This window comes from Primulina eburnea, chromosome 2 (genome assembly GCF_022965805.1).
Source record: "Primulina eburnea isolate SZY01 chromosome 2, ASM2296580v1, whole genome shotgun sequence".
Lineage (NCBI taxonomy): Eukaryota > Viridiplantae > Streptophyta > Magnoliopsida > Lamiales > Gesneriaceae > Primulina > Primulina eburnea.
In genome coordinates this window covers 39,243,082-39,270,478 of record NC_133102.1, presented here as the reverse complement: position 1 = coordinate 39,270,478, position 27,397 = coordinate 39,243,082, and the positions used below count along the sequence as shown (strand labels likewise).

General features: G+C 37.3%; 2 protein-coding genes across 2 annotated transcripts; both read right to left on the bottom strand.

Annotated features, from left to right (window-relative positions):
* Positions 1–16,149: 16,149 nt before the first annotated feature.
* LOC140824688 (ethylene-responsive transcription factor ERN1-like) lies at positions 16,150–17,001 on the bottom strand. The gene has a single exon (XM_073186235.1). It carries the CDS (start codon positions 16,918–16,920, stop codon positions 16,165–16,167), a length of 756 nt encoding a protein of 251 aa, XP_073042336.1. The 5' UTR covers positions 16,921–17,001; the 3' UTR covers positions 16,150–16,164.
* Positions 17,002–18,094: 1,093 nt separating this feature from the next.
* On the bottom strand, positions 18,095–26,291 carry LOC140823134 (uncharacterized). Its single transcript, XM_073184312.1, has 20 exons — positions 24,929–26,291; positions 24,039–24,242; positions 23,129–23,233; positions 22,962–23,027; positions 22,714–22,878; positions 22,398–22,472; positions 22,157–22,311; positions 21,515–21,650; positions 21,361–21,430; positions 21,143–21,270; positions 20,982–21,038; positions 20,382–20,567; positions 20,168–20,260; positions 19,985–20,070; positions 19,828–19,894; positions 19,676–19,742; positions 19,453–19,589; positions 19,257–19,348; positions 19,089–19,155; positions 18,095–18,688 (listed from the first exon to the last, which is right to left on the bottom strand). Exons 1-20 carry the CDS (start codon positions 26,156–26,158, stop codon positions 18,527–18,529), a joined length of 3,348 nt encoding a protein of 1,115 aa, XP_073040413.1. The 5' UTR covers positions 26,159–26,291; the 3' UTR covers positions 18,095–18,526.
* Positions 26,292–27,397: the final 1,106 nt, after the last annotated feature.

Genomic DNA, 27,397 nt, shown 5'->3' with positions numbered 1-27,397 from the left:
GAGGGTCTACATAAAATCTATTGAAGAAAGATCCTGACAACGTGTTATAGATGGTTGGACTACACCATAGACTGTTGGTATGGATGACGACAGTTTGATTAAAACAAATAGTGCATGGACGACTGATGAAGTCCAGATTTCGAAATTCAACTCAAAGATACTCAATGTCATCTTCGCGTCAGTTGAAATAAATATGTCAAGTTTAATCACTAATTGTGTCTCTACCAAATATGTCACACCCTTACTCTATACTTAGCATAATTACCATAATCAAAATAAGGTTTGAATGATATAACTATATTATGAATCAAATCAAACAAGGGGCATCACTTTGACGGTTTGTAAAAATTTTGGCATGATGTCCCTATATTTTGTATAAGCCCAAACCAAGCAACAACATTCATATATACATAGACACAAACTCAACTCAAGCAACAACATCAACCCATATATTTATATATAATCGTATTCTTACACACAAACATATTCTGTACCATCATACCCCTAGACATAAACATTGTAAAACTTGTTTCAAACCCTGACATTCAATTCATTATAATACATATGCGGAAGCTATACAATAAGAAGCCCGGTTCTTGTCGAGGTGAGGCACGTTACTAGCATCCATTGGCGAACCGGCATCCTACGCATCTTCACTACCTGATCCTGTAATACATGAGCTACGTGAGTTTATAAACTCAATAAGTTGGCACTTGTACGTATCAATATGCATCGAAGGAACATACATATCAAGTCGTGATCAACAATGAATCTTAAAAACATGTCATACCGTAGCATATATTCAATGTTCATTCTTGTACTTGAGCCTCATTAGTTGACCTGTACTATCGTGCTTGCTTTATTATATAGCTACTACTGTGTTGGACGTCAGGGAGCAACCTTTGGCATCCCCACGCCCCATGAACATATATTGGCCAATAGCTTTGGTGGACTTAAAACCACCCATGATGTCAACAAGCTCTATATCATGTAAATCAATCCTTTTTCTTTTCATGTTCATGTTCTTGTTCATGACATAGCACCCATCATCAATATTCATGAGTTCCTTATATATTTAATACATAACAATGGAATATGGTGCTATGTTTTCTTCAATAAACATACTAACAATGTACATATATCAATAGACAATGAGATGCATTTGAAATTCATAATATTACTCATGTATTACTTCAAGAACATGCCAACTTACAGTCCAATCGTACGAATACTTGTTTGAGACGATGTTTCTCGCTCCTATACTGTCAAATATACCAATAATTCAGTCACTATTGCATAAACTAGATGAAAATCATTCCTTTATTGTCACCTACATGTACCATAACTAAAAGAGAAGAAAACTTACACCCTTATGAAGTTCTTGTGATGGAGAACTAAGTTCTAACTTCAAAATGATGAAAGGAATGAAGAAGAGAGCTTTTGGGAGAAAGTTTTCTAGGTTTGCTTCGTGTTTTTGCTGAGGAAGAAGATAGGAATGGTAAAAGTGCTTAGAAAAGTCGAAACTTATCCTTTTATACAGCAGGCAGCGCCCGAGCGGACGTTTTTTTTACCGCTAGGGCGAGTAAATCTCGGCCCTGCACATTTTATTTCTGCACAGGTTCGCTAGGGCGGACGTTTCCTGCGGCTAGGGCGAGTAAATCTCGGCCCTACACATTTTATTTCTGCACAGGTTCGCTAGGGCGGACGTTTCATGCGGCTAGGGCGAGTAAATCTCAGCTCTGCACACTGATTCATCAGAAATCGCTCCAGAAACGGCTCTTCCCTTCATAATCTGGAAAAGTTGTAAACTACAAAGTTGTAGCCCTATGTCTTGGCTTTAAGCTCCCCAAATTTCAGGTCATTTGGAGGTCTGAGTAAAAGTTATGCCCATTCTCCTAACATGTGTCAATGAAGGAATGACGGTATACACGACACACTTCGGGGCGCTTTTGGCTTGTCTTCCACAATAATTTGGACAAAACTCAAAACTTGAAAGTTGTAGCATTATATCTTAGCTTTCTAATGGTTATGGCCTCACTCAATTTGGATCAATATTCAAATCATTATGCTACAACCCGTACGAACTACCATATTTACATCTCATTTCCCACAAGTTCCATTACACTATTTCTATGTACACATCTTACTATCACTATTTTGACATATATTCATTCTCAATACACCATGAACAATATAAGAGTCATGTTCAATCTCAATATTGATACTTCATTCATCACGTGAAATCTAATGAGGTAATTAACTACAAACTAAACGACATAAACACGTTATAATCATTTGTACGAGTAACCAGGCATTACAATTCTCCCCTCCTTCAAAGAATTTCGTCCTCGAAATTTGACGTACCATATAGTTCGGGATATCTCTGTTGAACCTCGTCTTCTCGCTCCCAAGTTGCTTCTTCGATTGCCTGATTTCGCCATAACAGTTTCACCAAGGGTATTTCCTTGCCTCGTAACACTTTTGATTTCCTATCGAGGATTTGAACTGGTCGTTCTTCATACGAGAGATTCGATGCAAGCTCCAATGGTTTGTAATGAAGAACGTGAGAAGGATTGGCCAAATACTTCCGTAGCAAGGAAACGTGAAAAACATTGTGAATATTTGACAAGTTCGGTGGTAAAGCAACTCGGTAGGCTCTGTCTCCTATTCTTTCCAAGATTTCAAATGGACCGATATATCTTGGACTCAATTTTCCTTTCTTACCAAAACGCAGAATGCCCTTCAATGGTGATATCTTTACAAATACATGGTCACCAACCTGAAATTCCAATCGACGACGTCGCACATCAGCATAGCTTTTCTGTCGACTCTGGGCAGTGTGCATTCTTTCTCTGATCTTGGTTACCAATTCAGCTGTCTGTTGTACCAATTCAGGGCCTAATAATTTCCTTTCTCCTATTTCATCCCAATGTACTGGAGATCGACATTTTCTACCATATAATGCAGTATATGGTGTCATTCCAATGCTTGACTGATAGCTATTATTATATGTAAACTCAGCCAACGGTAGTTTACTGTCCCAACTACCTGGGAAGTCAATAGTACATGCCCTCAACATATCTTCTAAGATCTGATTCACTCGTTCTGATTGTCCATCAGTTTGAGGGTGGAATGCTGTGCTGAATGACAATCGAGTTCCCATAGCATGATGCAAGCTTTTCCAAAATGCAGATATAAATTTGGGATCTCTATCTGATACAATGGACACTGGGATGCCATGAAGCCTCACTATATCTTTGATGTATTCTTCAACATATTGATTCATCGTGTATGTGGTCTTCACCGGAAGAAAGTGAGCTGATTTTGTAAGCCGATCCACAATAACCCATATAGCATTGAACCCTCTTTGAGTTCTTGGCAAACCAAGAATGAAATCCATCGTGATGTGTTCCCATTTCCATTCAGGAATGGGTAGTGGTTTCAGGAGTCCTGCTGGTCTTTGATGTTCATTTTTGACCTGTTGACAAGTCAGACATTGTGCAACAAATTGAGCAATGTCCCTTTTCATACCTGGCCACCAAAATAATGGTTTCAAATCCTTGTACATTTTCATGCCTCCTGGATGGATCGAATAGGGAGTAGCATGAGCATCAATAAGAATGTCGGTTCTGGTCGTTCCTTGTTTTGGTACACACAGTCTCCCTCGATATGTCCATATTCCTTCCCCATTCAATTCAAAGTTTGAATGTCCTTTATCTTCATCTCGCTGTCTCAATTGCTGTAATTCATTATCTGTATTTTGTTCGACCTTGATCCTGTCTGCAAGTGTTGGTCGAACTATGAGAGATGATAATTTGATTGTAGATCCCTTTGGAATAACATCAAGCTTCAAGTTCTGCAAATCCCATAAAATTTGTTCTTGTACTTGCATTGCAGCAATAGAACTGGACTTTCGACTTAACGCATCTGCAACAACATTGGCTTTGTCTGGATGATAATTAATAACACAATCGTAATCCTTCACCAATTCCAACCAACGTCGTTGTCTCATATTCAGTTCTTTTTGCGTGAATAAGTATTTCAGACTCTTGTGGTCCGTGTAAATTTTACACCGTTCACCATACAGATAATGGCGTCATATTGTCAATGCAAATACCACTGCTGCCAGTTCTAAATCATGTGTGGGATAGTTCTTTTCATATTCTTTCAATTGCCTAGAGGCATAAGCAATCACCTTCCCGTGTTGCATCAAGACTGCTCCTAAACCTTGTTTCGAAGCATCACTGTACACCACAAAATCTCTTGATCCTTCTGGAATAGCAAGGACCGGTGCTGAAGTCAATTTTACCTTTACCTCTTGGAAACTACGATCACATGCTTCGTCCCATACAAATTTCACATTCTTTCGAGTTAAAGCAGTCAAAGGCAATGCTATCTTAGAAAATCCCGCTATAAACCGACGGTAATAACAAGCTAGCCCAAGAAAAAAACGTACCTCGGTAACAGTGGTAGGTCGTAGCCAGTTATTAACAGCTTCAATCTTACTTGGATCCACTGATATGCCTTCTTTTGAAATGATATGACCCAAGAATGATACTTGTTCAAGCCAAAATTCACATTTCTTCCATTTTGCATATAAATGTTTATCCTTCAAAGTCTGCAAAATTAATTGCAAATGTTCTCTATGCTCCTCTACAGTTCGTGAGTAGATGAGAATATCATCTATAAACACAATCACGAACCTGTCTAGGAATGGCTTAAAAATTCTATTCATTAAATCCATGAAAGCAGCTGGTGCATTCGTTAGTCCAAATGGCATTACAAGAAATTCATAATGCCCGTACCTGGTTCGGAAGGCAGTCTTAGAAATATCATCTGACTTCACTTTTAATTGATAATAGCCTGATCGTAAATCAATCTTCGAAAAGATGGCAGCTCCTTGTAATTGATCAAACAAATCATCAATTCTGGGGAGTGGATACTTATTTTTGATTGTCATTTTGTTCAACTCCCAATAATCAATACACAAACGAAGATTACCGTCTTTCTTTTTCACAAACAAAACAGGTGCACCCCACGGTGAAAATCTCGGTCTAATAAACCCTTTATCAAGCAACTCCTGTAACTGTTCTTTCAATTCTTTCATTTCTGTAGGAGCTAATCGATAAGGAGCTTTTAAGATCGGATGAGTTCCTGCCACAACATCAATTACAAATTCGATCTCTCTATCTGGGGGTAAGCCTGTTACATCATCAGGAAATACTTCTGGAAATTCACAAACAACATCTGTATCTTTTAATTCACGAACAGGTGGATCACTAGTTAACACAGATGCTAAATATCCTTGACACCCCTTCTGTAGTAATTTACAAGCCCTCATACAAGAGATTATCCGAAGAGGTAATGATATACCTGAACTTGCTACGGTGAATGGTTCAGCTCCTACTGGTGCAAACTTGATCATCTTTATGCCACAGTCAATAGTAACTATGTACTTCGAGAGCCAATCCATTCCCAATATCACATCAAAATCGTTCATTTTCAAAACAATCAATTCAGCATACATCTGTTGACCTTGGACATATATTGGACATCCTTGCACAATCTGATCTGTCCGTAATTCTTGCCCGGAAGGTAAGGCTATGGCGAGTTGTGTCTCTGTAGTACTTGATGTAATGCCCAGTCTCTTTACAAACGATTCCGAAATAAAAGAATGTGTGGCTCCTGAATCTAGTAAAACAATAGCAGTAATACCAGAAATCAAGAACATACAAGTGATCATCGACGTATCCGCATCCACTTCTTCCTTGGTCATGGAGAAAAGGCGTCCCTGTACTTTCTCAGAACTTCCTGGACAATTCTTGGCGATATGCCCTGGCCTTTTGCAACGATAACAGACATTGGAACCTTGCATACATTCCCCGCCATGAAGTTTGCCACATTTAGGACAAGGTGGCCTGTTCTGTTCTTTACGTGGAGGGGTACCCTTGCCACGGGGTTCCTCTGGTCTAGTACCCCTGCTATCAGTCTTTTTGCCTTGTCCTGTTCCTTGGCTCTTCTGAAAGTACTGCTGCCTTCGTTGTTGCCTGTCCCTGTCAATGTCATGTTCATCTTGTTCTGCCATAATTGCTCTTTCTGCTATCTCCCCATACGTAGCAACTTTCGACATTCTCTCTTTTAATTTCAGAGCGAAGTCCCCTCATGAAGTGTTCGCCCTTACTTGTGTCATCTTGTGCAATATATGGTACATATTGGACTCCGGCCTCAAATTGTTGTATGTATTCTGTCATTGCCATAGTTCCTTGCTTCAGGTTAAGGAAGTCGGTGGCTTTCTTAGCTCGTACGTCTTTACTGAAATACTTGTTGTAAAACACGGTTTTGAAAGTTTCCCATGTCAATGGTCCAACCGGTAATGCGACCCTTGCACTCTCCCACCAAATTCTTGCATGTTTTGTTAATAAAAAGACGGCACAAGTCACTTTGTCAACATCTTCCATATGAAGGTAGGAGAAGATGGACTCCAACGACTTAATTCATTCTTCTGCTAATGCTGGATCGGTGTTTCCCATGAATTCCGGAGGATTCAAACGTCTAAAACTATCATATACGTCGGTCTGAACAGGCACATGTCTGTGTACTATGGCTTGAGCTTGTGCCTGTTCATGAGTAGTCCGTTGCATCTCCAGTAGCTGCTGGATTTGTTCACCATGGACTTTTGCTTGATGTTGGAGTAATTGAGCGAAGTCATCTATCGGTCGTGGCGCACTGCCCTCACCTTCGACTGCTGGGCCCTTGCCCTTAGATGACTCTCCTTCATGTACTTTACGTTTTGGTGGCATCGTCGCTTATCTTAACCTACATGTAGGATACATAGACACATAATTTAGCATAAATTATGAGATACAAAGATACTTACTTGCCGAGTTCTCCATGTGGATGAAGTGCAGTGTCTTCCCTGTCAAAGAACCGTGGGCTCTGATACCATAAAAATGTCACACCCTTACTCTATACTTAGCATAATTACCATAATCAAAATAAGGTTTGAATGATATAACTATATTATGAATCAAATCAAACAAGGGGCATCACTTTGACGGTTTGTAAAAATTTTGGCATGATGTCCCTATATTTTGTATAAGCCCAAACCAAGCAACAACATTCATATATACATAGACACAAACTCAACTCAAGCAACAACATCAACCCATATATATATAATCATATTCTTACACACAAACATATTCTGTACCATCATACCCCTAGACATAAACATTGTAAAACTTGTTTCAGACCCTGACATTCAATTCATTATAATACATATGTGGAAGCTATACAATAAGAAGCCCGGTTCTTGTCGATGTGAGGCACGTCACTAGCATCCATTGGCGAACCGACATCCTACGCATCTTCACTACCTGATCCTGTAATACATGAGCTACGTGAGTTTATAAACTCAATAAGTTGGCACTTGTACGTATCAATATGCATCGAAGGAACATACATATCAAGTCGTGATCAACAATGAATCTTAAAAACATGTCATACCGTAGCATATATTCAATGTTCATTTTTGTACTTGAGCCTCATTAGTTGACCTGTACTACCGTGCTTGCTTTATTATATAGCTACTACTGTGTTGGACGTCAGGGAGCAACCTTTGGCATCCCCACGCCCCATGAACATATATTGGCCAATAGCTTTGGTGGACTTAAAACCACCCATGATGTCAACAAGCTCTATATCATGTAAATCAATCCTTTTTCTTTTCATGTTCATGTTCTTGTTCATGACATAGCACCCATCATCAATATTCATGAGTTCCTTATACATTTAATACATAACAATGGAATATGGTGCTATGTTTTCATCAATAAACATACTAACAATGTACATATATCAATAGACAATGAGATGCATTTGAAATTCATAATATTACTCATGTATTACTTCAAAAACATGCCAACTTACAGTCCAATCGTACGAATACTTGTTTGAGACGATGTTTCTCGCTCCTATACTGTCAAATATACCAATAATTCAGTCACTATTGCATAAACTAGATGAAAATCATTCATTTATTGTCACCTACATGTACCATAACTAAAAGAGAAGAAAACTTACACCCTTATGAAGTTCTTGTGATGGAGAACTAAGTTCTAACTTCAAAATGATGAAAGGAATGAAGAAGAGAGCTTTTGGGAGAAAGTTTTCTAGGTTTGCTTTGTGTTTTTGCTGAGGAAGAAGATAGGAATGGTAAAAGTGCTTAGAAAAGTCGAAACTTATCCTTTTATACAGCAGGCAGCGCCCGAGCGGACGTTTTTTTTACCGCTAGGGCGAGTAAATCTCGGCCCTACACATTTTATTTCTGCACAGGTTCGCTAGGGAGGACGTTTCCTGCGGTTAGGGCGAGTAAATCTCGGCCCTACACATTTTATTTCTGCACAGGTTCGGTAGGGCGGACGTTTCCTGCGGCTAGGGCGAGTAAATCTCGGCTCTGCACACTGATTCATCAGAAATCGCTCCAGAAACGGCTCTTCCCTTCATAATCTGGAAAAGTTGTAAACTACAAAGTTGTAGCCCTATGTCTTGGCTTTAAGCTCCCAAAATTTCAGGTCATTTGGAGTCTGAGTAAAAAGTTATGCCCATTCTCCTAACATGTGTCAATGAAGGAATGACGGTATACACGACACACTTTGGGGCGCTTTTGGCTTGTCTTCCACAATGATTTGGACAAAACTCAAAACTTGAAAGTTGTAGCATTATATCTTAGCTTTCTAATGGTTATGGCCTCACTCAATTTGGATCAATATTCAAATCATTATGCTAAAACCCGTACGAACTACCATATTTACATCTCATTTCCCACAAGTTCCATTACACTATTTCTATGTACACATCTTACTATCACTATTTTGACATATATTCATTCTCAATACACCATGAACAATATAAGAGTCATGTTCAATCTCAATATTGATACTTCATTCATCACGTGAAATCTAATGAGGTAATTAACTACAAACTAAACGACATAAACACGTTATAATCATTTGTACGAGTAACCGGACATTACAAAATATGCATGAAAAATCCTTCAAAAATACTGAGAAGGATCTGAAAATTTGCGAAGAACTAAATTGGGAATGTTAACCAAGTTTGAAAATTTGAGAATGGAAGAAACATATTCTATTATTGCTTATAATTTCCAACCGCGTGATATTGAAAATGAAGCCTTAAGTATTTGTGATCCGATTTCTAATGAAAGACTAGTCAGTAAAATATTAAGATCACTTATAGAATGATTTAACAGGAAGATATATGCAATCGATGAAGCCAAAGAACCACCATGTTTGATCTGGATGATAAGTTCTCTCAATACATTTGAGATGAATATGGATTTACAGAAAAAATACAAAGGAAAGAACATTGCTTTCCAAGTCTCAAATGATTCTTACAATGATCTATTTCAACTGTCTCAGGAAATGAACGATTTTGATTTATATGAAGACTCCATCACACTGATCACAGAGAAATTTGAAGACTATCTAAAGAAGATTAGAGACAAGAAGAAATCGGGCCAACAACTTAAACTTCATAGCATTACTGCTCCCCAAAAAACTCGAAGGATTTCACTTACTCAATGACAATTTTGACCAAAGAATGATGCAAAGATTCAATGGTTGTCAAAATACTAGACTCGGTTCAATGTAGAGAGTGTTCAGGCTTTGGACATTGTACTAATGAGTTGGCATGTGCCAACAGACTTCGCAAAAACACATGATTAAATATCTTCCTAAGTTATGAAAATTCTGATGAAGAACATGGATCCGGTGAAGAAGAGAATCACACTTCTCTGTTTACACTATTACAGGAGAAACACTCAATGCAAGTTAATGCATTGGGTGTTGTCCTGGTGTTGCAAGACCTAGTAGGAACACCTCTCCAAATTCATCAAGTTATATCTGCCTCAATGTAAAAATCCCTACTGGTTCAAATGATATGGTAACTCAGGATGTAGATGAAGAAGTCACTATGGAAAACGTATAGAAATTCTATGAGGAACTATATGCCGATTGGACCAAAAGAAAGAAACTGAGCTCGAATCTTTCTAAGAGAATATAGAGTTGAAAAGTTGTGTGTTCAGACTTGGAGTAATGTTAAGTAAGAAGGACATGTATTTATGCAAGACCAAGGTTGAAGTTGAAAAGGCTACCAAGACACTTTCTAAGTTCAACTTGAGCTTAATCAAACTTGACTCCATATTGATGATGGAAAAAGATAATAAATCCAGTATGTGGTTTAATAATAATGTATTTGAATATGGAGAATCCTCCAACTCAATACCACATCCGGCTATTTTTGTGAAAGAGAGTAAAGAAACTTCAACTCTCCAAAAGTCAATCCTACGGTCAAAAGTATTCCAAAAAATTGGTAAACATTTTCATAGAAGCTTAAGCAAACGAGACATCATTTTTTCTTTTTGTTTTAAACATGGTCATATCAAACCTCACTATTTCAAGCTGAGGAATGACTACATGAGCTGAAATACTGGCCGGACGTTGGACAAGTTGTCACACAAAACAACCGTAACATTATTGCTAAGAAAACTTTAGTGAAGAAGATTTGGGTACATAAGGCTGAAATTAGTTATACTGCTGTTTATATCTCTCCTTAGAAGCTAACATTACATGTATCTGATATTTTGATAATAAGTGTTCACGCCACATAACAGGTTCAAAGTAACACCTCACTGATTATGTTTAATTAAATAGTGGTATCTTGGAGGGGGTGCAAAAAGAAGGATTGCTGAAAAATGAATACTGAACATGGATGAACTCCTTAAGCTTCACCATGTGCTTCATGTCTAAGGACTTAACTCAAACTTATAAGCATTAGTCAATTATGTGATGATGACTTTCATGTTAAGTCTGACAAAAATAATTGTGAAATCTTCTGATACGATTCTTCAAACACGAAATAAACATACGTGTAAAAAACAAAGTCACACTTTCGATTACGATGAAATAAAGAACATTGGGTTGTCCCGATATTTTTGAAACAAGTAAATGTTTGTGATATTCACTTTTAAAGTACAAAAAACTTAGCAACAAATATTCACGAAGATAAACAACTGATCTCAAACGAATATTCAAAAAACTCGTATTTGACAATCCGATTGAAGAAACAATCGATAAATGCCACAAATATTAAATATTTAATAAGTTTATTTTTTTATACAAAGCAAAGCCTTGAAAATCTTGAGAAAAAACTCACAAAAATATATACAATCTTCAATTATTGTTCAGTAATGTTTTACAATGTGTTTATATGTAAAAATACAACAAAAATCGTAATATAGGGTTTCCATCTTCAAATCTGCACTACGGCGCGCTGGGGGGGGGGGGGGGGAATTCTGGCCGCTGGGGCGTGGGGTTCGTAGGCGGGCGCGCAGGCATGCAGAGAAGGGTATTATGTCCCGTTGGGGTGCACTGCCTCGGCCTTGGCACACTGGGGCGCGTCATGGCTACCTTCCGAGGTCATTTCATACTCAAATGATTTGTTGCTCGACGTATTCATGGAATGCTTCATTGAACTCATTCAAGCATTCAAATGCGCTTGATTCTTCATATTTAATCATCATCAATCTTGTACAATCGAAAAAACACACCTATATAACTCTCATCCCAAGATTTATCACATCCTACCCGATCAGATTCATAACATCTTTGATAAAACTAATGCTTATTTTATAACAGGTACAAGATCTACCGATAACTGCTATCAACTAGGAGGGGAAGATGTTTGCAAACACACAAAGGTAAGTGAACTAGATCTGTGGTATCAAAAGTTGGGTCATGCAAACTTCAAGATATTGAAGAATCTAGCAAAATACGATGTTGTGTGATGTATTCCTAATCTAGCCTCTAGAATACCATGTGTGTGAAGCATGGCAGAAAGGTACGAAAACTCGTGTTGATGCATTTAGAAAATTACTTGCTTGGATTACTAATCTGCACAATTTGATGGTTGGTAAGATCAAAACTGACCATGGTAAGAAATGAGAACTCACATTTTACATCTTTGTATGAAAAAAAGATATAACACGCGATTTATCTTCACCAAAGACCCCTCAACAGAACGACATAGCCGAACAAAAGAACCAAACTTTGCAAGAGATGGTTCGGCTCATGTTGAGTTCGAAAAATATTTCAAAACGCTTTTGGGCTGAAGCCTTAAACGCATCATATCATAATTCCAATCACGTATATTTAATGAATGATGCAATGATGACATCCTATGAGATCATCATGGAAAGAGGCTCCACATAAAATATTTTCATGTTTTTGGTTGTATATGCTATGTAATAAATGACAGAGATAACCTAGCCAAGTTTGATACTGAGAGCGATAAATTTTTGTTCTTTGGATACTCAACTAATAGTCATGCATATTGAATGTTTAATCTAAGAACTAGGATGACTGACTATGAAATCAATTAATGTTGTGTCTGATGGTCTTGCAGATCTGATAGGAAAGACAATCGAGGATGATGTAGATGGTTTACTAGAAACATCCGAGCCACTTGTCAAGACAGATGTTGTGCCCGATGTTGTTACACCCGAGACAACACCTCCACTAAAAATGGCAGATCCGAGGATGATATACAAAGCAATTAAACGCTGCATAATGATGAGGGTGTGAACAGTGTTAAGAAGGATATTCCCAAAAAATTTCAAAAAGATCATCCCTCATCACAAATCATAGAAGCTATACACAGAGACATGCAAACTCAACAGAAGGAGAAATTTGACTTCCGAAAGATAATTTAGTTAATATACATGATTTCGATATACTATCTGGTAAGATATTCATGCATTGTCTCACACATTGAAACAAAGAATATTAATGAAGTCATAAAAGATGAATTTTGGATAAATGTTATGCACGACGAACTTGAAAAATCTGTCTTCAATAATGGGTGAGATCTAGTTCCAAGACCTAAAAATGATAATGTGTTTGGAACTAAAGAATTTTTAGTAACAAAACTAATGAGTCGGGAAAATGTTGTTAGAAATAAAGCTCGGTTGGTTGCTCAAGGGTATATGTAGCTTGAGATGGTTGATTTGATTAAGCCTTCGCTCCTCTAGTCTGCATTGAGTCAGTCTGATTGTTGCTTGCCATTGCATGCCATATGGGGATTAAAATTTATCAAATGGATGTGAAAAGTGCATTTTTGAATCATTTTGAATGATGAAGCTTATGTGAGTCAACCAAAAAGATTTGAAGATTCACACCACTTGGACCATGTCTACAAGCTAAATAAGACATTATATGGACTGAAGCAGGCTCCACATGCATGGTATGGTATGCTGACTGAATATCTATTTAACATAATCTTCAAACGAGGTGAGGTTGATAAAATTCTTTTTATTCAAAAGTTGAAGGTTGATATACTCATATGTCAAATTTAAGTGGATGATATAATCTTTTGTGGGTCTTTTCAGAAGCATGTTGATGATTTTGTTGAATGCTTGTCGTCCACGTTTGAAATCATGAGTATAGTTGGAGAATTGAGTTTCTTTATTGTGCTTTAAATTAAACAATTTCATGATAGAATTTTTCTGTTTCAAAGCAAATATGCAAAGAATCTGGTAAAGAAATTCTCTAGTGAACATGTTAAGCACATGAAAACCCCCAATGAGATCGAGTGAAAGGTTGTGTAAGGACGATGTCGCCTAAAGTGTTGACAATATCATGTACAATAGTATCATTGGCATTATTCTTTATTTAACCATGAGTTGTCCTGATATCATGTTTAGTGTCTGTCTATGTGCTAGATATTAAGCTAATCCTAAGATCATGTTTAGTGTCTGTCTATGTGCTAGATATTTAGTTGAGTTTAATGATGCTGATTGGGGTTAGATATTTAGATGATAGGAAAAGTACCAAAGATGAATGCTTTTACCTAGGCAATAACTTGGTATCATGGTACAACATGAAGCAAAAATGTATATTTATTTCAACTGCTAAATCTGAATATGTGGAAGCTGGTTGCTGTTGTTCACAGATCTTGTGGATGAACCAAGTAGTAGAGGAATCTGGTTTCCACATTGAAACCTTGATTTTTTTACTGTGACAACTCAAGTACAATTGACATTTAAAAAAATCCAATACAACACTCTCGCTCAAAACCCGTTGACATTAGACACTACTTTATTCGATTTGGTTGAGAAAGGAATTATTTGAATGGAATTTGTTGAAACCGATAACCAACTGACAAATATTTTCAAAAAAATATTAGATTTCGAGATATTTTTCAATCTTTGGAAGTATATCAGTTTGTGCGCATGATAATCACTCACTGGTGTTTTCTTCGATGCTGCAAAATCCAAGACAACACCCAAATGATATGGATCTATAGGATGTTAGACATATTGCATTAAATCATTCATCATATATTGTTAAATATTTATATTGTGATGGTTATTTCCTAATGTGCTTTCAATTTCTCAGTTCTATTTCAATAGACACACTTGGCCTTGAAATGTGCCCTATATAAGTCACAATGTAGTTGATGGATTTTCGTATACTTCATGACCTTATCATATGTGAAAAATGACTTGAAAATATTGAGCAAAAAGGGAAAAAAACACAAACAAAAATATTTTGTTCCATAAAAGAAGAAAAATAATGGAAAAGCTACCTAAGACAATCTAATGAAATTGTTCTTCTAGTTGAGAGTTACCTCTTCTTAATCAAAAAATAAAAATCATAAGTTACCTAGAGAAGTGTAATAAAGTTCGTTCTTCTAATGGAAAGATAACACTTCCAGATAAAAATAAAGTTTGAATGGACTCTATGTGTGCAAGAAAATCAATTTTTTTTTTTTTGGAAATTGGAAGTGCTGCTGGGAGATATTGCCAAAACCGCATATAAGCACCTTTCCATTTTGATCACATATCATTTCTTTATGTCTAATAATCTATAAAAGTAGGAGCATACTTGTTCTTCTTCTTTATGTTCCTTAACTTGTCCCATACATGTGCTTTTCCAACAAATTCACCTTGTTTGTCAAAGCATTAAGCATCTGCAATTGCATCTTTTTTCAGTCATACAACTGAGTTTCCTCGTATCCTCCTCATTTCTCTCAACATCCATTGTCTTATCTTGTTCTTCAACAGAACTCCCACCCTCCCATTCCTCCTTCGATTCACCCAATATCTCTTCCTCACCAGAATCCACCAAAATCTATCCTTTTCTTCTACTAGCGTCCCCCTCGCCCTCCATCTTTTTCCATTCCACGATCCCATGCTTCACATTACTCTCAACCAACACTTCCTTCACGGTCTCCGGCTCTGCATTATCTTTGTCGGAATCAAGATTGCTGGGAGCCTCTTTCACATGACAAGTTTCTCAATTCACTTCCACCACACTAGTAACTGGAACATCGATGATCTCAGCATCCAAATGCCTTCTCTCAACTTCTTACTAGAGTACTATTTCTCGCACACAAGATGCAACAAAAGTTTAAAAAAAAAATGTTCGCCAGTTGTCATGTCCAAGATGGCTAGCTATTAAAAACATTTACAAACCAAGATAATATTTGTAATAGTTTATTTTAAGTGTTTATAAATATCATTTCCAAACATTCATTGGCTAGAAGTTTGGAAACATTCAAAATAAATTATTGCAAATACTGCGGAAGTTTATTGTATGGTGTATAGAAATTGTTGTTTGGTCGTTAATTAGCAGTTATTTTTGCTCATATATATAATCTGATGACAGATGTATTTTCTGATTCATAATAATAATACATTAAGACAATGTGTCGATAGTTAATCACAAGAAAATATTAAAATTGACCCACGTCTAATTAGCTATTTCCTATTGTTTACATTAAATCATCCTCGTATGTCCTGATCCAAACATATAAACCAAGAAGAATATAACGAGTATCCTTTGTTTTGTCTTAAATGTTATTCGTAAAATTCCAGAGAACTGCATCCGACGAAAGGTTCAAGATCATTTCTAGTTTCCCTTGAAGAAATCCGCCTTTGATTGATGTGTTTTCGCAACAAGTAATTCAAACAAAAGAACAGAGAGTAACTTTAACAAATATCAACCATTATATTGACTCACATCAACTTTCAAAATTTATATATATTCAAGCTACATCTCTACCTTTGAACTTGCATTTTTTACATTAGAATTTATATCCAGATAGCATCTCAAGATTATTATTGGAATTTTCCCAGTATTCACTGATCCCGTTCACTGCACACAGAGATGCCGATATATGTTGTTCGACTTTCATCCATTCGAAATCTTGGAACTGTGCATCATTCATCACCTCGCCAACTCTTCCCGGAAGATCAGAACATTCTTGTTCAAGAATGAACTTGTCGAAATCCATGACAAAAGTTGAATGATCTCTATTACACGTACTGAAATCTTGAGGTAAAAAGCAGCTCAAGTCTGGCTTATACGCGTCCTCAAATGCGGTGGGATTCGAGGTAGTAACACCATTTTTGGCACAAGTACTAGCTGAAACATTGGATACAATAGTTTCTTGTTTTTTGCATTTCCCTATGGCTATGTTACTTGAAGAGGGAAGACCAGCAGGTTTGGCCTTGTTCTGGCTTCTTTTTTGGTTGACAAGGTTTCGGATTTTCATTGAGAGAGCCGGGTTACAAGGGATGTTGGTCAAAAAATTGGTACGCGTGTTTGATCCACGAAGGAGATACGCTGCTTCATCATAGGCCCGAGCAGCCTCTTCAGCCGTATCGAACGTGCCAAGCCACATTCTAATCTTCTGAGTCGTGTTCTTGATTTCGGCTACCCATTTTCCAGAAGGCCTTTGTCTCACACCAACGAACTTGTTTCCACTGGTGCCTTGAACATTTCTTGATCTAGATGAGCTATGTCTGTTGTTAACAGTGTTCTGAAACTGAAATTCCATGATATTACTCTGTTTTAGAGCAAAGGGTCTTGAATAAAATACAAATGGAGACGAGGGGTGTTTATATAAGTGGGGGATGGGGGGGTGGGGGGGAATTGAATTTTGTTTTTTTGCTGATGGTTGGCTGATTTTTCTCTTTTGAGTGGAGGAATATGTCATGAATCATGAGCAGTATGTTGATTATTTAACTACATTGGTAGTTTTAAATTTATGTACTTGTTTTACGCTTTGTGCTGCATTTCTGCAAGGCATGCTTAATCCCATGACTTAATGCTGCTCAACACGTTCTTTGTGTTGCCTTCAATTTTAGAGGGGAAAAGAGGGTTGGTTTTGGCCTATCTTTATATGGGTGGATAAGCTTCAATGTTAAAAAATTGTAATGGCACAAGTTTCGTCACATGATAAGCTACATATGTGTATTTACAAAGACTCAATTCGTCATAATAGACATTAGGTAAGTACAATGAATCAACATGTCAATGTCAGATGATGTGTATCCGTAAAGAAAATGCACAACATACAAGATATTTAATTTTTGATAGAGGCATGATGACGGATTGCTAATAAACAAATACCAAGTCTTAGACAAACGAAAGACCAAGGCAAACTTTAGTTAAAGACGATGTATACCTTTTATCCTTGGTGGGCGAGCTTAGTATTTTTGCTGTTTTTTGTCTACATGGGCAACCAAAAAGTAAAAGGCGTTCCTATTTTCTTGTGTGTTTTTTACCCAAAAAAGTGTAAAAATTAGGCATCCCTTTAGACTGCAATTTGGATACACATTAAACAAAGGAAAACAAATGGGCCATGTAGTTTGGATTGAGAAATGGGGGGGAAAAACAACTCGCTACTTTATTGGTAGGTAGTGTGATACAGAATCTATAGACGCATGCCGTCCCGTAGGAATCTCAACTTCCATAAGCTAACAAAATGTAACGACCATCAAAATAAGTAGTTGGAAGGGTTTATTAAAACAAGTTTGAAGTGAAAGTGATTGGTCAAAGAATTAGAGATTGAAGCTTTAAACCCGCGGCACACATTCGACGGTTCCGGTTAGCTGTTACCATCTTTCCTATCCACGGCCGCGCATATAAAATCCCGTTATGGGGAAAATTACATCCTCCCAGGGCTAGATTCCAACTACATATTCAATATAATAATCAAAGCCGAAAAATAATAATATACCAATTGTATTTAATGCGTGCAATATAACAATCTGTGCTCTAAAGGACAAAATGATGGGATCAAAACTGAGACAAGACTCTTTTACAACCCTCAAACATCACAATTGGCAAACAAAACCGTGCAAATGAAAAAAGCCCCAACCATGAGGCCATTTCCTGGTCTCATTTTCCTTGTAGCTTGTTGAACTCATAAATGAGACGAACTGCAGGTAATAATGTACACTATAAAGTAATCTACATCCAAACATGAAAAGGCATTTAGACTCCAATAATCACCCAACGACGGGTTGGTGTATGTACGAAAAATAAATGTTGCAAGCATCTCATCCAAAGAATCAAGCAAACAAATATAATTATTGGCACACATCGGTCAGACAGGTGACTTCATACGAAGAATTCCCCATCATCGGCCATGAGCACCACTATGACAAAATTGACTGCAATGTAAGTTGCTGCTGTGGCTGCAAGGAGGACCACGTCGAGGCCAGAACAGACGGAGGAAGAGTCTGTTGTAGTTGCCTTAATAAATTAATCATTCGACCAGCAGTTTGCTCTGTGGCTAGATCCTTACCTGCACACAGAACCTGAAATACAAAAACATTTCAAATTTTCCTTACTGGTGAAAGCTTTCACAAGCACTCAACAGCTAATATTATGGTCGGATAAAAATACAAGCAATAATATCTATATTCATTAGTGGTATTTAGATTCAACTTTAAGAACGTTGAGAAGGTGCGATCTCGTCTATTAAGAATGAGAAAGATTTGTGTCAAAACAGCATTTGCCAGATGATGAGATATTGGAGAATGATGAGAAAATGCAAACTTTAAAACAAATGTTGTGAGAGAAACCTATCACAATTAATGTCAACATATGACCACGAAAACTAAATTGAGTTATATGACCATCACATATTTGGAGTACCAAATGATGGACTAGCATATTTGGTAATTTTCTGTGTACTAGAATAGCTCACAGACTAACCTCAGCAAACACGGTAACAATTTTTGGGAGGAACTGATTGTTGGGACCCAAAAGGTCCGTATCAGACCTGAACAAAAATATACATGTTAACATAAAAGTTAGCAGTAATTTAATTAACAGCGAAAAGATTGAAAAAAAACACCGATCGTGAGCATATCAAATCCCAACCTCTCAACCATTGAGCAAAGCTGGTCGTGAACAACTTTTGCTTCAATAAGATCACCCTTTATCGGCAAGCAACTCAACCAGGCAGGAACCACCTGTGTTAAAGAGTAATTACTCGTAAGAATTTGATATAGTGTGGAAAGAGAGGAAGTATTGAATCAGAATTGAAATGTTCTGCAGGAAGGTCATAATAAACAACCTGCGCTGAATTGATGCTGTCGCGATGAAATTGGCATATTTTGCCCAGAGCCGAAACAGCATTGTCGTATGCCATTACATTGTCTTGTTGTAAGGCATTAGGATGCTTAATAACTATATTGAGCCTTGAAAGAGCCTCTGAAGCAGGCAAATGCACAAGGTTGAATCAGCAAAATATCAAGCTTAAATATCTATTTTACAGGCCTTTTTGCTACTCGGCTTACCTCCAACAAGTGGTTTAACCACAGAACCACCAAATTCTGCACAAATCCCAATCCCATACACAGCAGCCTGAAAATACCAGTAAGCATTTAGATGCTGATCACACAGCAACATAACTTTAGATAAAAATATCGTGGAATGAGTTTCAATAAACCTGTCGGACATCTGGGCTTTCATCATTGCATGCTTCCAATAGGAAAGGAAGATAAGTGTCATAATACCTGGTTGCACAAAAAAGAAGAAATGTGGTAGAGCCGTAGAGTTTCACGATAACAATAAAATTTGGACAACGTTACAGCTTAAAAACATACTTTAGAGCTGCTTCACGGCATTGCTCGGCCAAATCATCAAAGATACATATAGCAATCCGTCTCTCTTCAGCTGTTTTATCTTTTCCCTGAAAATTTTGCAAAAGAAAAAATAAAAGGAAGTAACTAAAATTAGAGAGGAAAAAACAAGTGATACTGACAAGCAGATTTAGGAGGCAAACTTACCCACATTGGCATGAGGTATGATGAGAGTTCATCAAAGAAAGGCAAGAAAGAAGTCTTAAATGTTTTGATCAAAGTTCCTACGATTTCACCAACCTGAACCAGAAAGACACATAAACAACTAGTGAATCCTCAGTTTCTTATTTTTAACTGATATTGACTTGGAAAAAAAATGATAGCAATTATATTCTGAATGCCTAGTCTATAGTCCACTAACTTGGTCAAATACTTCTTCCTCTTGCTCGTTTTCCTCTTTAAGGAATTCTCCTTCCTCGGCATCAAAATCTTCAGATTTGGTTCTCTCAGCTCTCTCTCCTTTTCTGCTAGAACTAGCTGTGATAACCTGTTTTAACTCATCCACAATGCTTTTAACCTGACTCTCATCTAGCAGCGGACCCGAAATCTGGAAGTAAAGTTAATATGGCAAATAATGAATTTATTGACAAAATTATGCAAAATACAAATCCAGAATATTATGAAAGACAATCTTTTCAAATACAGTCGAAACTTCAAGTAATTACTTAGCCAGATAAAATTATGAGACAAACATTTGTTCCGTTTGTTCAAGCTGAGCTTGAATATAGTTTTTTGTGTTTTCAATTCGATCGAGCTTGGACTGGCTCATTCAACATTGAAGCTTGACCTCAAGCCTGAAAACTAGGATATACTCAGCTTGACTCTCCTCTATTTCACCCCTAGGCTCGAAGGAAGAAGAGTGTAATATTTGAACAAATATAAATTAAATTTAACTCCATATGCACTCCATACAAGAATGTATATTAAAAGAAGGAACATTCTATTTTAGAATAAAGTTCACCTGCAGACATTCGTTTAATGAGTCCAACATACTTGCACATATCTCCGTATCAGGTTCCTGCAGGAACAGACAATAAACACTTCTCAACATCCAGATATCGACAGTAGTAATCAGAGTCAAGTTTCAACAAATGCTAGCATTTAATTAACTGTAACTAGAACCTTATGCAAAGCTTCCACCATAGCAGGAATTATGTAGTCAGACAACTGCTTAACGTATGTCTCATTACGCCCCTGAGCAATCCCTTTCTCCACAGCCAATTTTGCAGACCTCAATAGCTCAGGCATTGCTATAAATACAAAATGAAGGACCCGAACAGAATTAGCAATTGAGATATTTCCTACAAGTAGGAAATTACGAAAACCAAATTCTATATCACCTGAAACAGCAGCCTTCCGGACTTCTTCGTGGAAGTAAAACTTTAAAAGGGGGACCAATGTTGGAGCCACCTATAATCATAGTTAGCAAAGAAAACTTAAAATTGGGGCCATCATCAGACAAATAAAGCAAAAAACAAATCCATCTTCACCAACCTGATCAACCCATGGGTAGAAACCTTCCTTCAACTCATCCGCATAGCAGCACAGCATATTACAAGCCGTGGCCTTCTCTTCCAGGACACTGGTCTTGATTCCAATTTTTTTATCCCCGAGTGTTATAGTCTCCATGCTGCGATATGGAGAAACGTTAAAGCAATCTAGAATATCATTCAGTGAAATGTATGGCAGCTAAAAGCATGATTTATTTGCAAATCAAAATACTACATCCAAACAGGAAGCTCAGGAAGCGAAGTGAGTACTGGCGCACTAGTGAAAATGAGCACAAAAACCTAAATTGAAATAAAATTTATTATCATTAATCAAAATTTCAACACAAATCCCATTCAAACAGTAAGTAGGTTTTGAATGAATGTCACAATCATAAACCTGTGGTTTAAAATTACATACAAAAATACAACTGTTACTCAGAGCAAAGATCAATAAGGTGTAAGATCCAGAAGCCAAATAAGTTCATAACGAAATATAAGCATTTTATAAAGGCGATCAATACACTAACATTATTTCTTTATACGACAAGAAAGACAACTTGATTCTTGAAGTATATGTTCATCTGCCTAGTAACAAATATAGAGAAGCTTCAGTATAAAATACAAAAATATCGCAAATAAAAGAAACCTCTCATCATCTGATACATCGACTTCATCATCTGAATCAGCAGATGTTATGGTCACATCAGGCTTTAGCTGCGCGGACTGAAGCAAAGGAGGCATGACCACGCTCATGTAAGGAAGAAAATCCTGTCCCAAGCACTTACAAAGTCTGGCCCATGCCTGCAATAGAGTAAAATATACTAGTCAAATTTGATATGCCAAACATATCAGAACATTTGAACTCTTCGACTTCCAGGAATAGCTACCTGTAGCATGTAACTGGTAGTTGGATCATCTGTCTCCATTTGCGATCCTTGCAACGACAAAAGCACTTCCATGACCTAGCATAACAAAGAAAAAAATAATATCATGCTGACAACTGCAAAAAGTCAAATGGCCGCTAGCCAAATGTAAATCTCAACATGGATCAAAAGCCGCAATTCGAGTTTGACCAACAAACTTACAGTAAACATCATTTACATAGAGGAAAGTAAAAGATAAAGGCTACAAATCACGGTAAGTAACGTCAGAAATATGTTCACAAAGAAGCACCACTCAGAACATAGATATGTTGTCCTTTACCTGCTTGGCATCATCTCTGAATTTCTCCTTTCCAACTGCCATTCCAACTAAGCTAATGCACTCCATTGCTTTGGCACGAAGCATACGGTTAGACTTGTCTGTTGCATTCACTAATATAGCTTTCAGGTAAGGCATAACAGCATCATAGTATTTCTGGAAGTGCTCCTGCGACGTAAATATTCTCTGGGATCAGCATATATGCAAGGCGACTAGTTTTAACTTAAAGAGACATTACAACATTAGCATACCTGAGAAGAATCAGCAACTGAAGCCAAAGCGGTCAAGGCTCCCTCCTGCACCATTTGCTTAGGGTTCTGCAATTGATAACAATTTTTTTTAAAAAAAGAACTATCATATGCTAACTTGGAAACAAATTTAATGTAGGATTAGCGACTATATTTATCTGCAACTGAACCTGTAGAAGTAGTAGCAGCTTGTGCACTATCACATCTAAGTATGGCGTCAGAATCTCTGGGGTGCAATTCTCACTAAAGTTCAGCACCGCAGAAGCAGAATGTGCCTGCAAGATAAGATGCAAAATAACTATGATAAATCTAGAAGCAAATAAAATTATGAATTTATTATATGTAATGTGCATTAGCAGTATGCAAGACAAATGGACATTCAAAGATCAAATAAGGCAACGAAAATACAAGTGAAAGAATTTTAAATAAAAAGCCGGACTAATTATGACAATAGTCGATAAGGTATAAAGCAGGCTTAAAATAATTGTTTTAAATACTAAAAGAAAATATGAAATCAATGCAAAATACCCATACTCTTCTACAATTTGAAACCAAACCACCCAAGTTTTTTTCCAAACAAAACTACTCGGAATTGTAAATAATACCTTGATCTCTTACAGCTTGACAAGGTGGTTCTCCTATTGAGTTTGGCGTAAGTTTTTTAATCCAATACCCACATAAAAACCTACCAACATTGCAGATTTGCCACTTATGATGAATATGCACTATGCAGTCCATGATAAAGGCCGAGGCACCAGAATTCTATTTCTATTAGGTCTTTCACATTTATAAATTTTAATAATCACAGGGTTTAGGGAGCTGATGGCAGGGTTTAGGCGTGAATAGGAAGTGATACCAGTACATTGATTATGTAATTAATCGCAATGTTTAGGGAAGTCATTTTCTAATTTTCCAGGAAACATAATAACATATGTTGTGAATAAACAATAGGAATTTAAATCTCTTCTGGCAGTAAACTAACAGACTAATGAAATTTTCTTCCAGTACTCAAATAAATGGACCATATCAAAGTCATCATGTCCAGATTCAAGGTATAATAGTTCAACAAAATTTACAAACCTGTACGCGAGGATTTTGGAAATCATCCATGGCTACAACTAGTGCAGGTAGCACCCTTTGATGATACTGAACCTGTAGATCCGGGCCCAAGTCAGTTGAAAGCTGCCCAATTGCATTAATAGCAGCCCATCTCACACGAGGATGTGGATTTTGAAAGGAGTTCAGAACCATGTTTACAACTTGCTCCAAATTTTTTATCATCACCTGAAACATTAAGATAGTGGGTATTAAGCCAACTGACAAACAAAATATATCATTTTCCGTAAGAGTATAGTCTAAATAAATGACATAATGGCAAGGAAGGAAGACATGCCACCAAACTGGATGTTTTAGGTAAACCAGTATTTTTAACAGAATTTCAAATTTTTTACCTATTAAATACATAAAGAATTGCAAAATATTATCAAGGGATTGAATAAATTCACCGTTAAAGTAACAGTCAACCATACCATAACCCATAAAAAGTAACAACAAAACAAAAGCTACTAACAAGATGGAGCAGCTGTGAGTCTGTGATCAGTGACATTTAAATAAAACATACATACCATGGAAACTAAGTAACTAACGTATGTGTACATCAGTTTAGCATAATATGTTCCTTTTGGAAGTATAGATATTGAAACACACAATCAACTGCAAATGAACATCAACTGACAGAGCCGAAAAATGAATTCTTCAGGAGCTGAAAAGTAAAATGCATGATGGCAAATAGCAATCAACATCATATTACAACTTTACAACATAGCAATTGCACAAAGGTCTTGAAAATTTTGATCAAGTGCAACCTCATTGAACATAAAAGAATAAGTTCATGAACCAAATAAACAATTACTCAAACACGACATGTCATAACTATGACTAAATTTGGATGAGTATTAATATGTTTATACCTTTGAGCAACCCTCTGCAATTTGGGCAAGGGCAATAAGGGCAGCATGCTGCTTCTGCCACTCAGGAGCAGACAAGTATTCCGGAAGCTGATCAGACACCACTGGAACAATAGTATTCCCACCAAGAGCGAGTGACAATCTATCCAGGCACTCCTGCCCTACACTGTAATCACCGGTCTCCCCCGCATCTTCATCCTTGACCTCTGCACTGTGCCACGCAGGGTCGTCCTCTACTTCCAAAAGCATTTTCATGAGGATAGCAAATAATCTGTTGATGAACTGTGGCATCTTGCGCATCAACCCAGGTGCTCTATCCCGTGCCTCGGCTAGAGTAATAACAAACTCAATTGCCAGGTGCCTAGTGCCTTCCTCTAAGCTATTGGCCTCAGCTACCTGCAGCATGGACCCCACTACATCAACAATCTGCCTTCGCAAAAATCTAGGCTCAGCCCCAGCTAACTCTATCAGCAACTCCAAGGCCTCCTGTGCGGTTGCCTCCTGCCCGGAGTTCAGAGCCTCGGTCAAAGTCCTCATCATCGAAGGCAACAAATCCTGGAACCTATCCCGGTCGGTTGAACTGGTCAAGCACTGAATGAAATTAATAACCGCACTTAAAGCAGCAATCTTCACATCCGGGTTAGGGGAACTATTCAGTACATTCAAGAACACTGTGTGCAAATCAGTTATGTAGGGAAGTAACGTTTCTCCAATGAACTGAGCCAATTGAGACAACATCAAAAAAGACGATTCTTGCAATTTTGGGGAATCCGAAGTCACACATTGAAACATAAAGGGTAGAATCTCCGGCCACTGATTATCGGGAAGGAGCGATGAAGCAAGCTCAGAAACGGTGTCGCACAGCTTTCTAATATTGGATTTGGAATCCTCACGCTGAATTGATGCCAGTAGGATATTTTTTACGGTGGCACGGGTTGACTCCGAAAGTTTCGGCCAGATAAAGGAGTCGTCGCGAGTGAGCTGCCTGCGGAGGAGGATTGTGGACATGGCGCGAGCCTCTGGTTGAACGGAATACGAAACGACGTGAGAAAGCTTGAGCACGAGAGAATTGGGATCGTTCTGCTTCAGCAAATTGAAAATTGACTCCGCCTGGGATCGTTGCTCGTTGAAAGTGGACATCAAGTGAGTTATCAATGCTTCGAAGGGCGCCGGGTCCGGACCCAAAATCGCCGCCAATTCGGCTTGATTGAGCTGAGAAGACTCGGCGTTCATCGCAGAGATCCGGTGCCTTCCGCGATAGTGGATTAGGGTTTTGTTGATTTTGAGAAGGTGGCGGGAGGTAATTGTGTTTGTTCGATTGGGGGATGGGTGGCGCTCTCAAAAACACACACAAATGCACACACCAGAGGTGTGCATCTCTATGCTTATATAGGGCGAAACTAAAACCCCAGCCCCGGGTGTTTATTATTATTATTCTTATTTTTATTATTAAATTCTATAATTTAAATCAAATATCGACTAATCCATTAATTAACAATTTATTTTGTTACTCTTGGACCCAAAAGTTATATAACAAGTCAAATTATGTCAGCCCAAATAAAAACTAAAATCCAATAAGGTTAATGCCCATTAAATTGGAATATTTGGTCGTTTAGACTTTACGTTTTTGCACATGTTGATTGTTCAGGCTGAAGAAGTTGATCCACGAGATCGTGGAAGATGGATCAAGCGGTTGGAGGAATGCAAACAAAAGCTAAAAGAGTTTGACAAACTCATCAACAAAAGTTACAGCAAAACTCATGCAAATGCTCTGAATTTTTTATTCGTTTACTCACATTTTCAATAGTTTAATTTCTGTAGTTTACAACATATTCCTCCAATATTCTTGTAATTTTTTTTATTCAAATTCATAACAATATAAATTAAATTAGACATTGTTCATGGATTTCTTGTGTAAATTCCATCTTATTCCTTATTATAACTCCCAATTCGTGGCTTACCAAGGGTGTTAGAATTAACAATCGAATCGGGATCAACATCATTTGCTTGAATAAGTAGGATTGATCGCAAATTTGTCACAGTAACATGTCTTACACCCGCAAATTTTCCTTGCAAATAGATTTTGGTATGTCCTCCAAGAAAGGGAAAAAACACTAAGAATGACGAAATGATGATGCAAAGTCTAGTAAGTTTATGAATCATTGGAAGGGAATGGACTCAGTTAACACTTTGAAAGAATGATGTATAATATATGAATTTTCAGATTCATATAATGATTATTCACAAAATAAGATGTAGATTTCTCAGACAAATTTTTCCGAGAAAAGATTGAAGGAATTAGACGAATAATCTTGGGGAGTTCACTTCATCAATTAAATGCATGAATAAATTCTTGGGAACGTAGAGAATATGCTAATCATAATTCTTCATGTTTTTATGGTTGTGTTTCTGGAGATGAAATGCGGATTCCTTGAGTCTTTTTTACATAGGAAACGAGACAAATTTTAAATT

Excerpts from the sequence above, each read along its gene's own strand:
- LOC140824688 (XM_073186235.1), bottom strand. The coding sequence starts at position 16,920 with ATGGAATTTCAGTTTCAGAACACTGTTAACAACAGACATAGCTCATCT.
- LOC140823134 (XM_073184312.1), bottom strand. The coding sequence starts at position 26,158 with ATGAACGCCGAGTCTTCTCAGCTCAATCAAGCCGAATTGGCGGCGATT. Across the intron at positions 22,879-22,961 it reads CAGTTGCTGATTCTTCTCAG|GAGCACTTCCAGAAATACTA; the intron begins GTATGCTAATGT and ends TTTACGTCGCAG. Across the intron at positions 22,473-22,713 it reads TCAGAGATGATGCCAAGCAG|GTCATGGAAGTGCTTTTGTC; the intron begins GTAAAGGACAAC and ends TTGTTATGCTAG.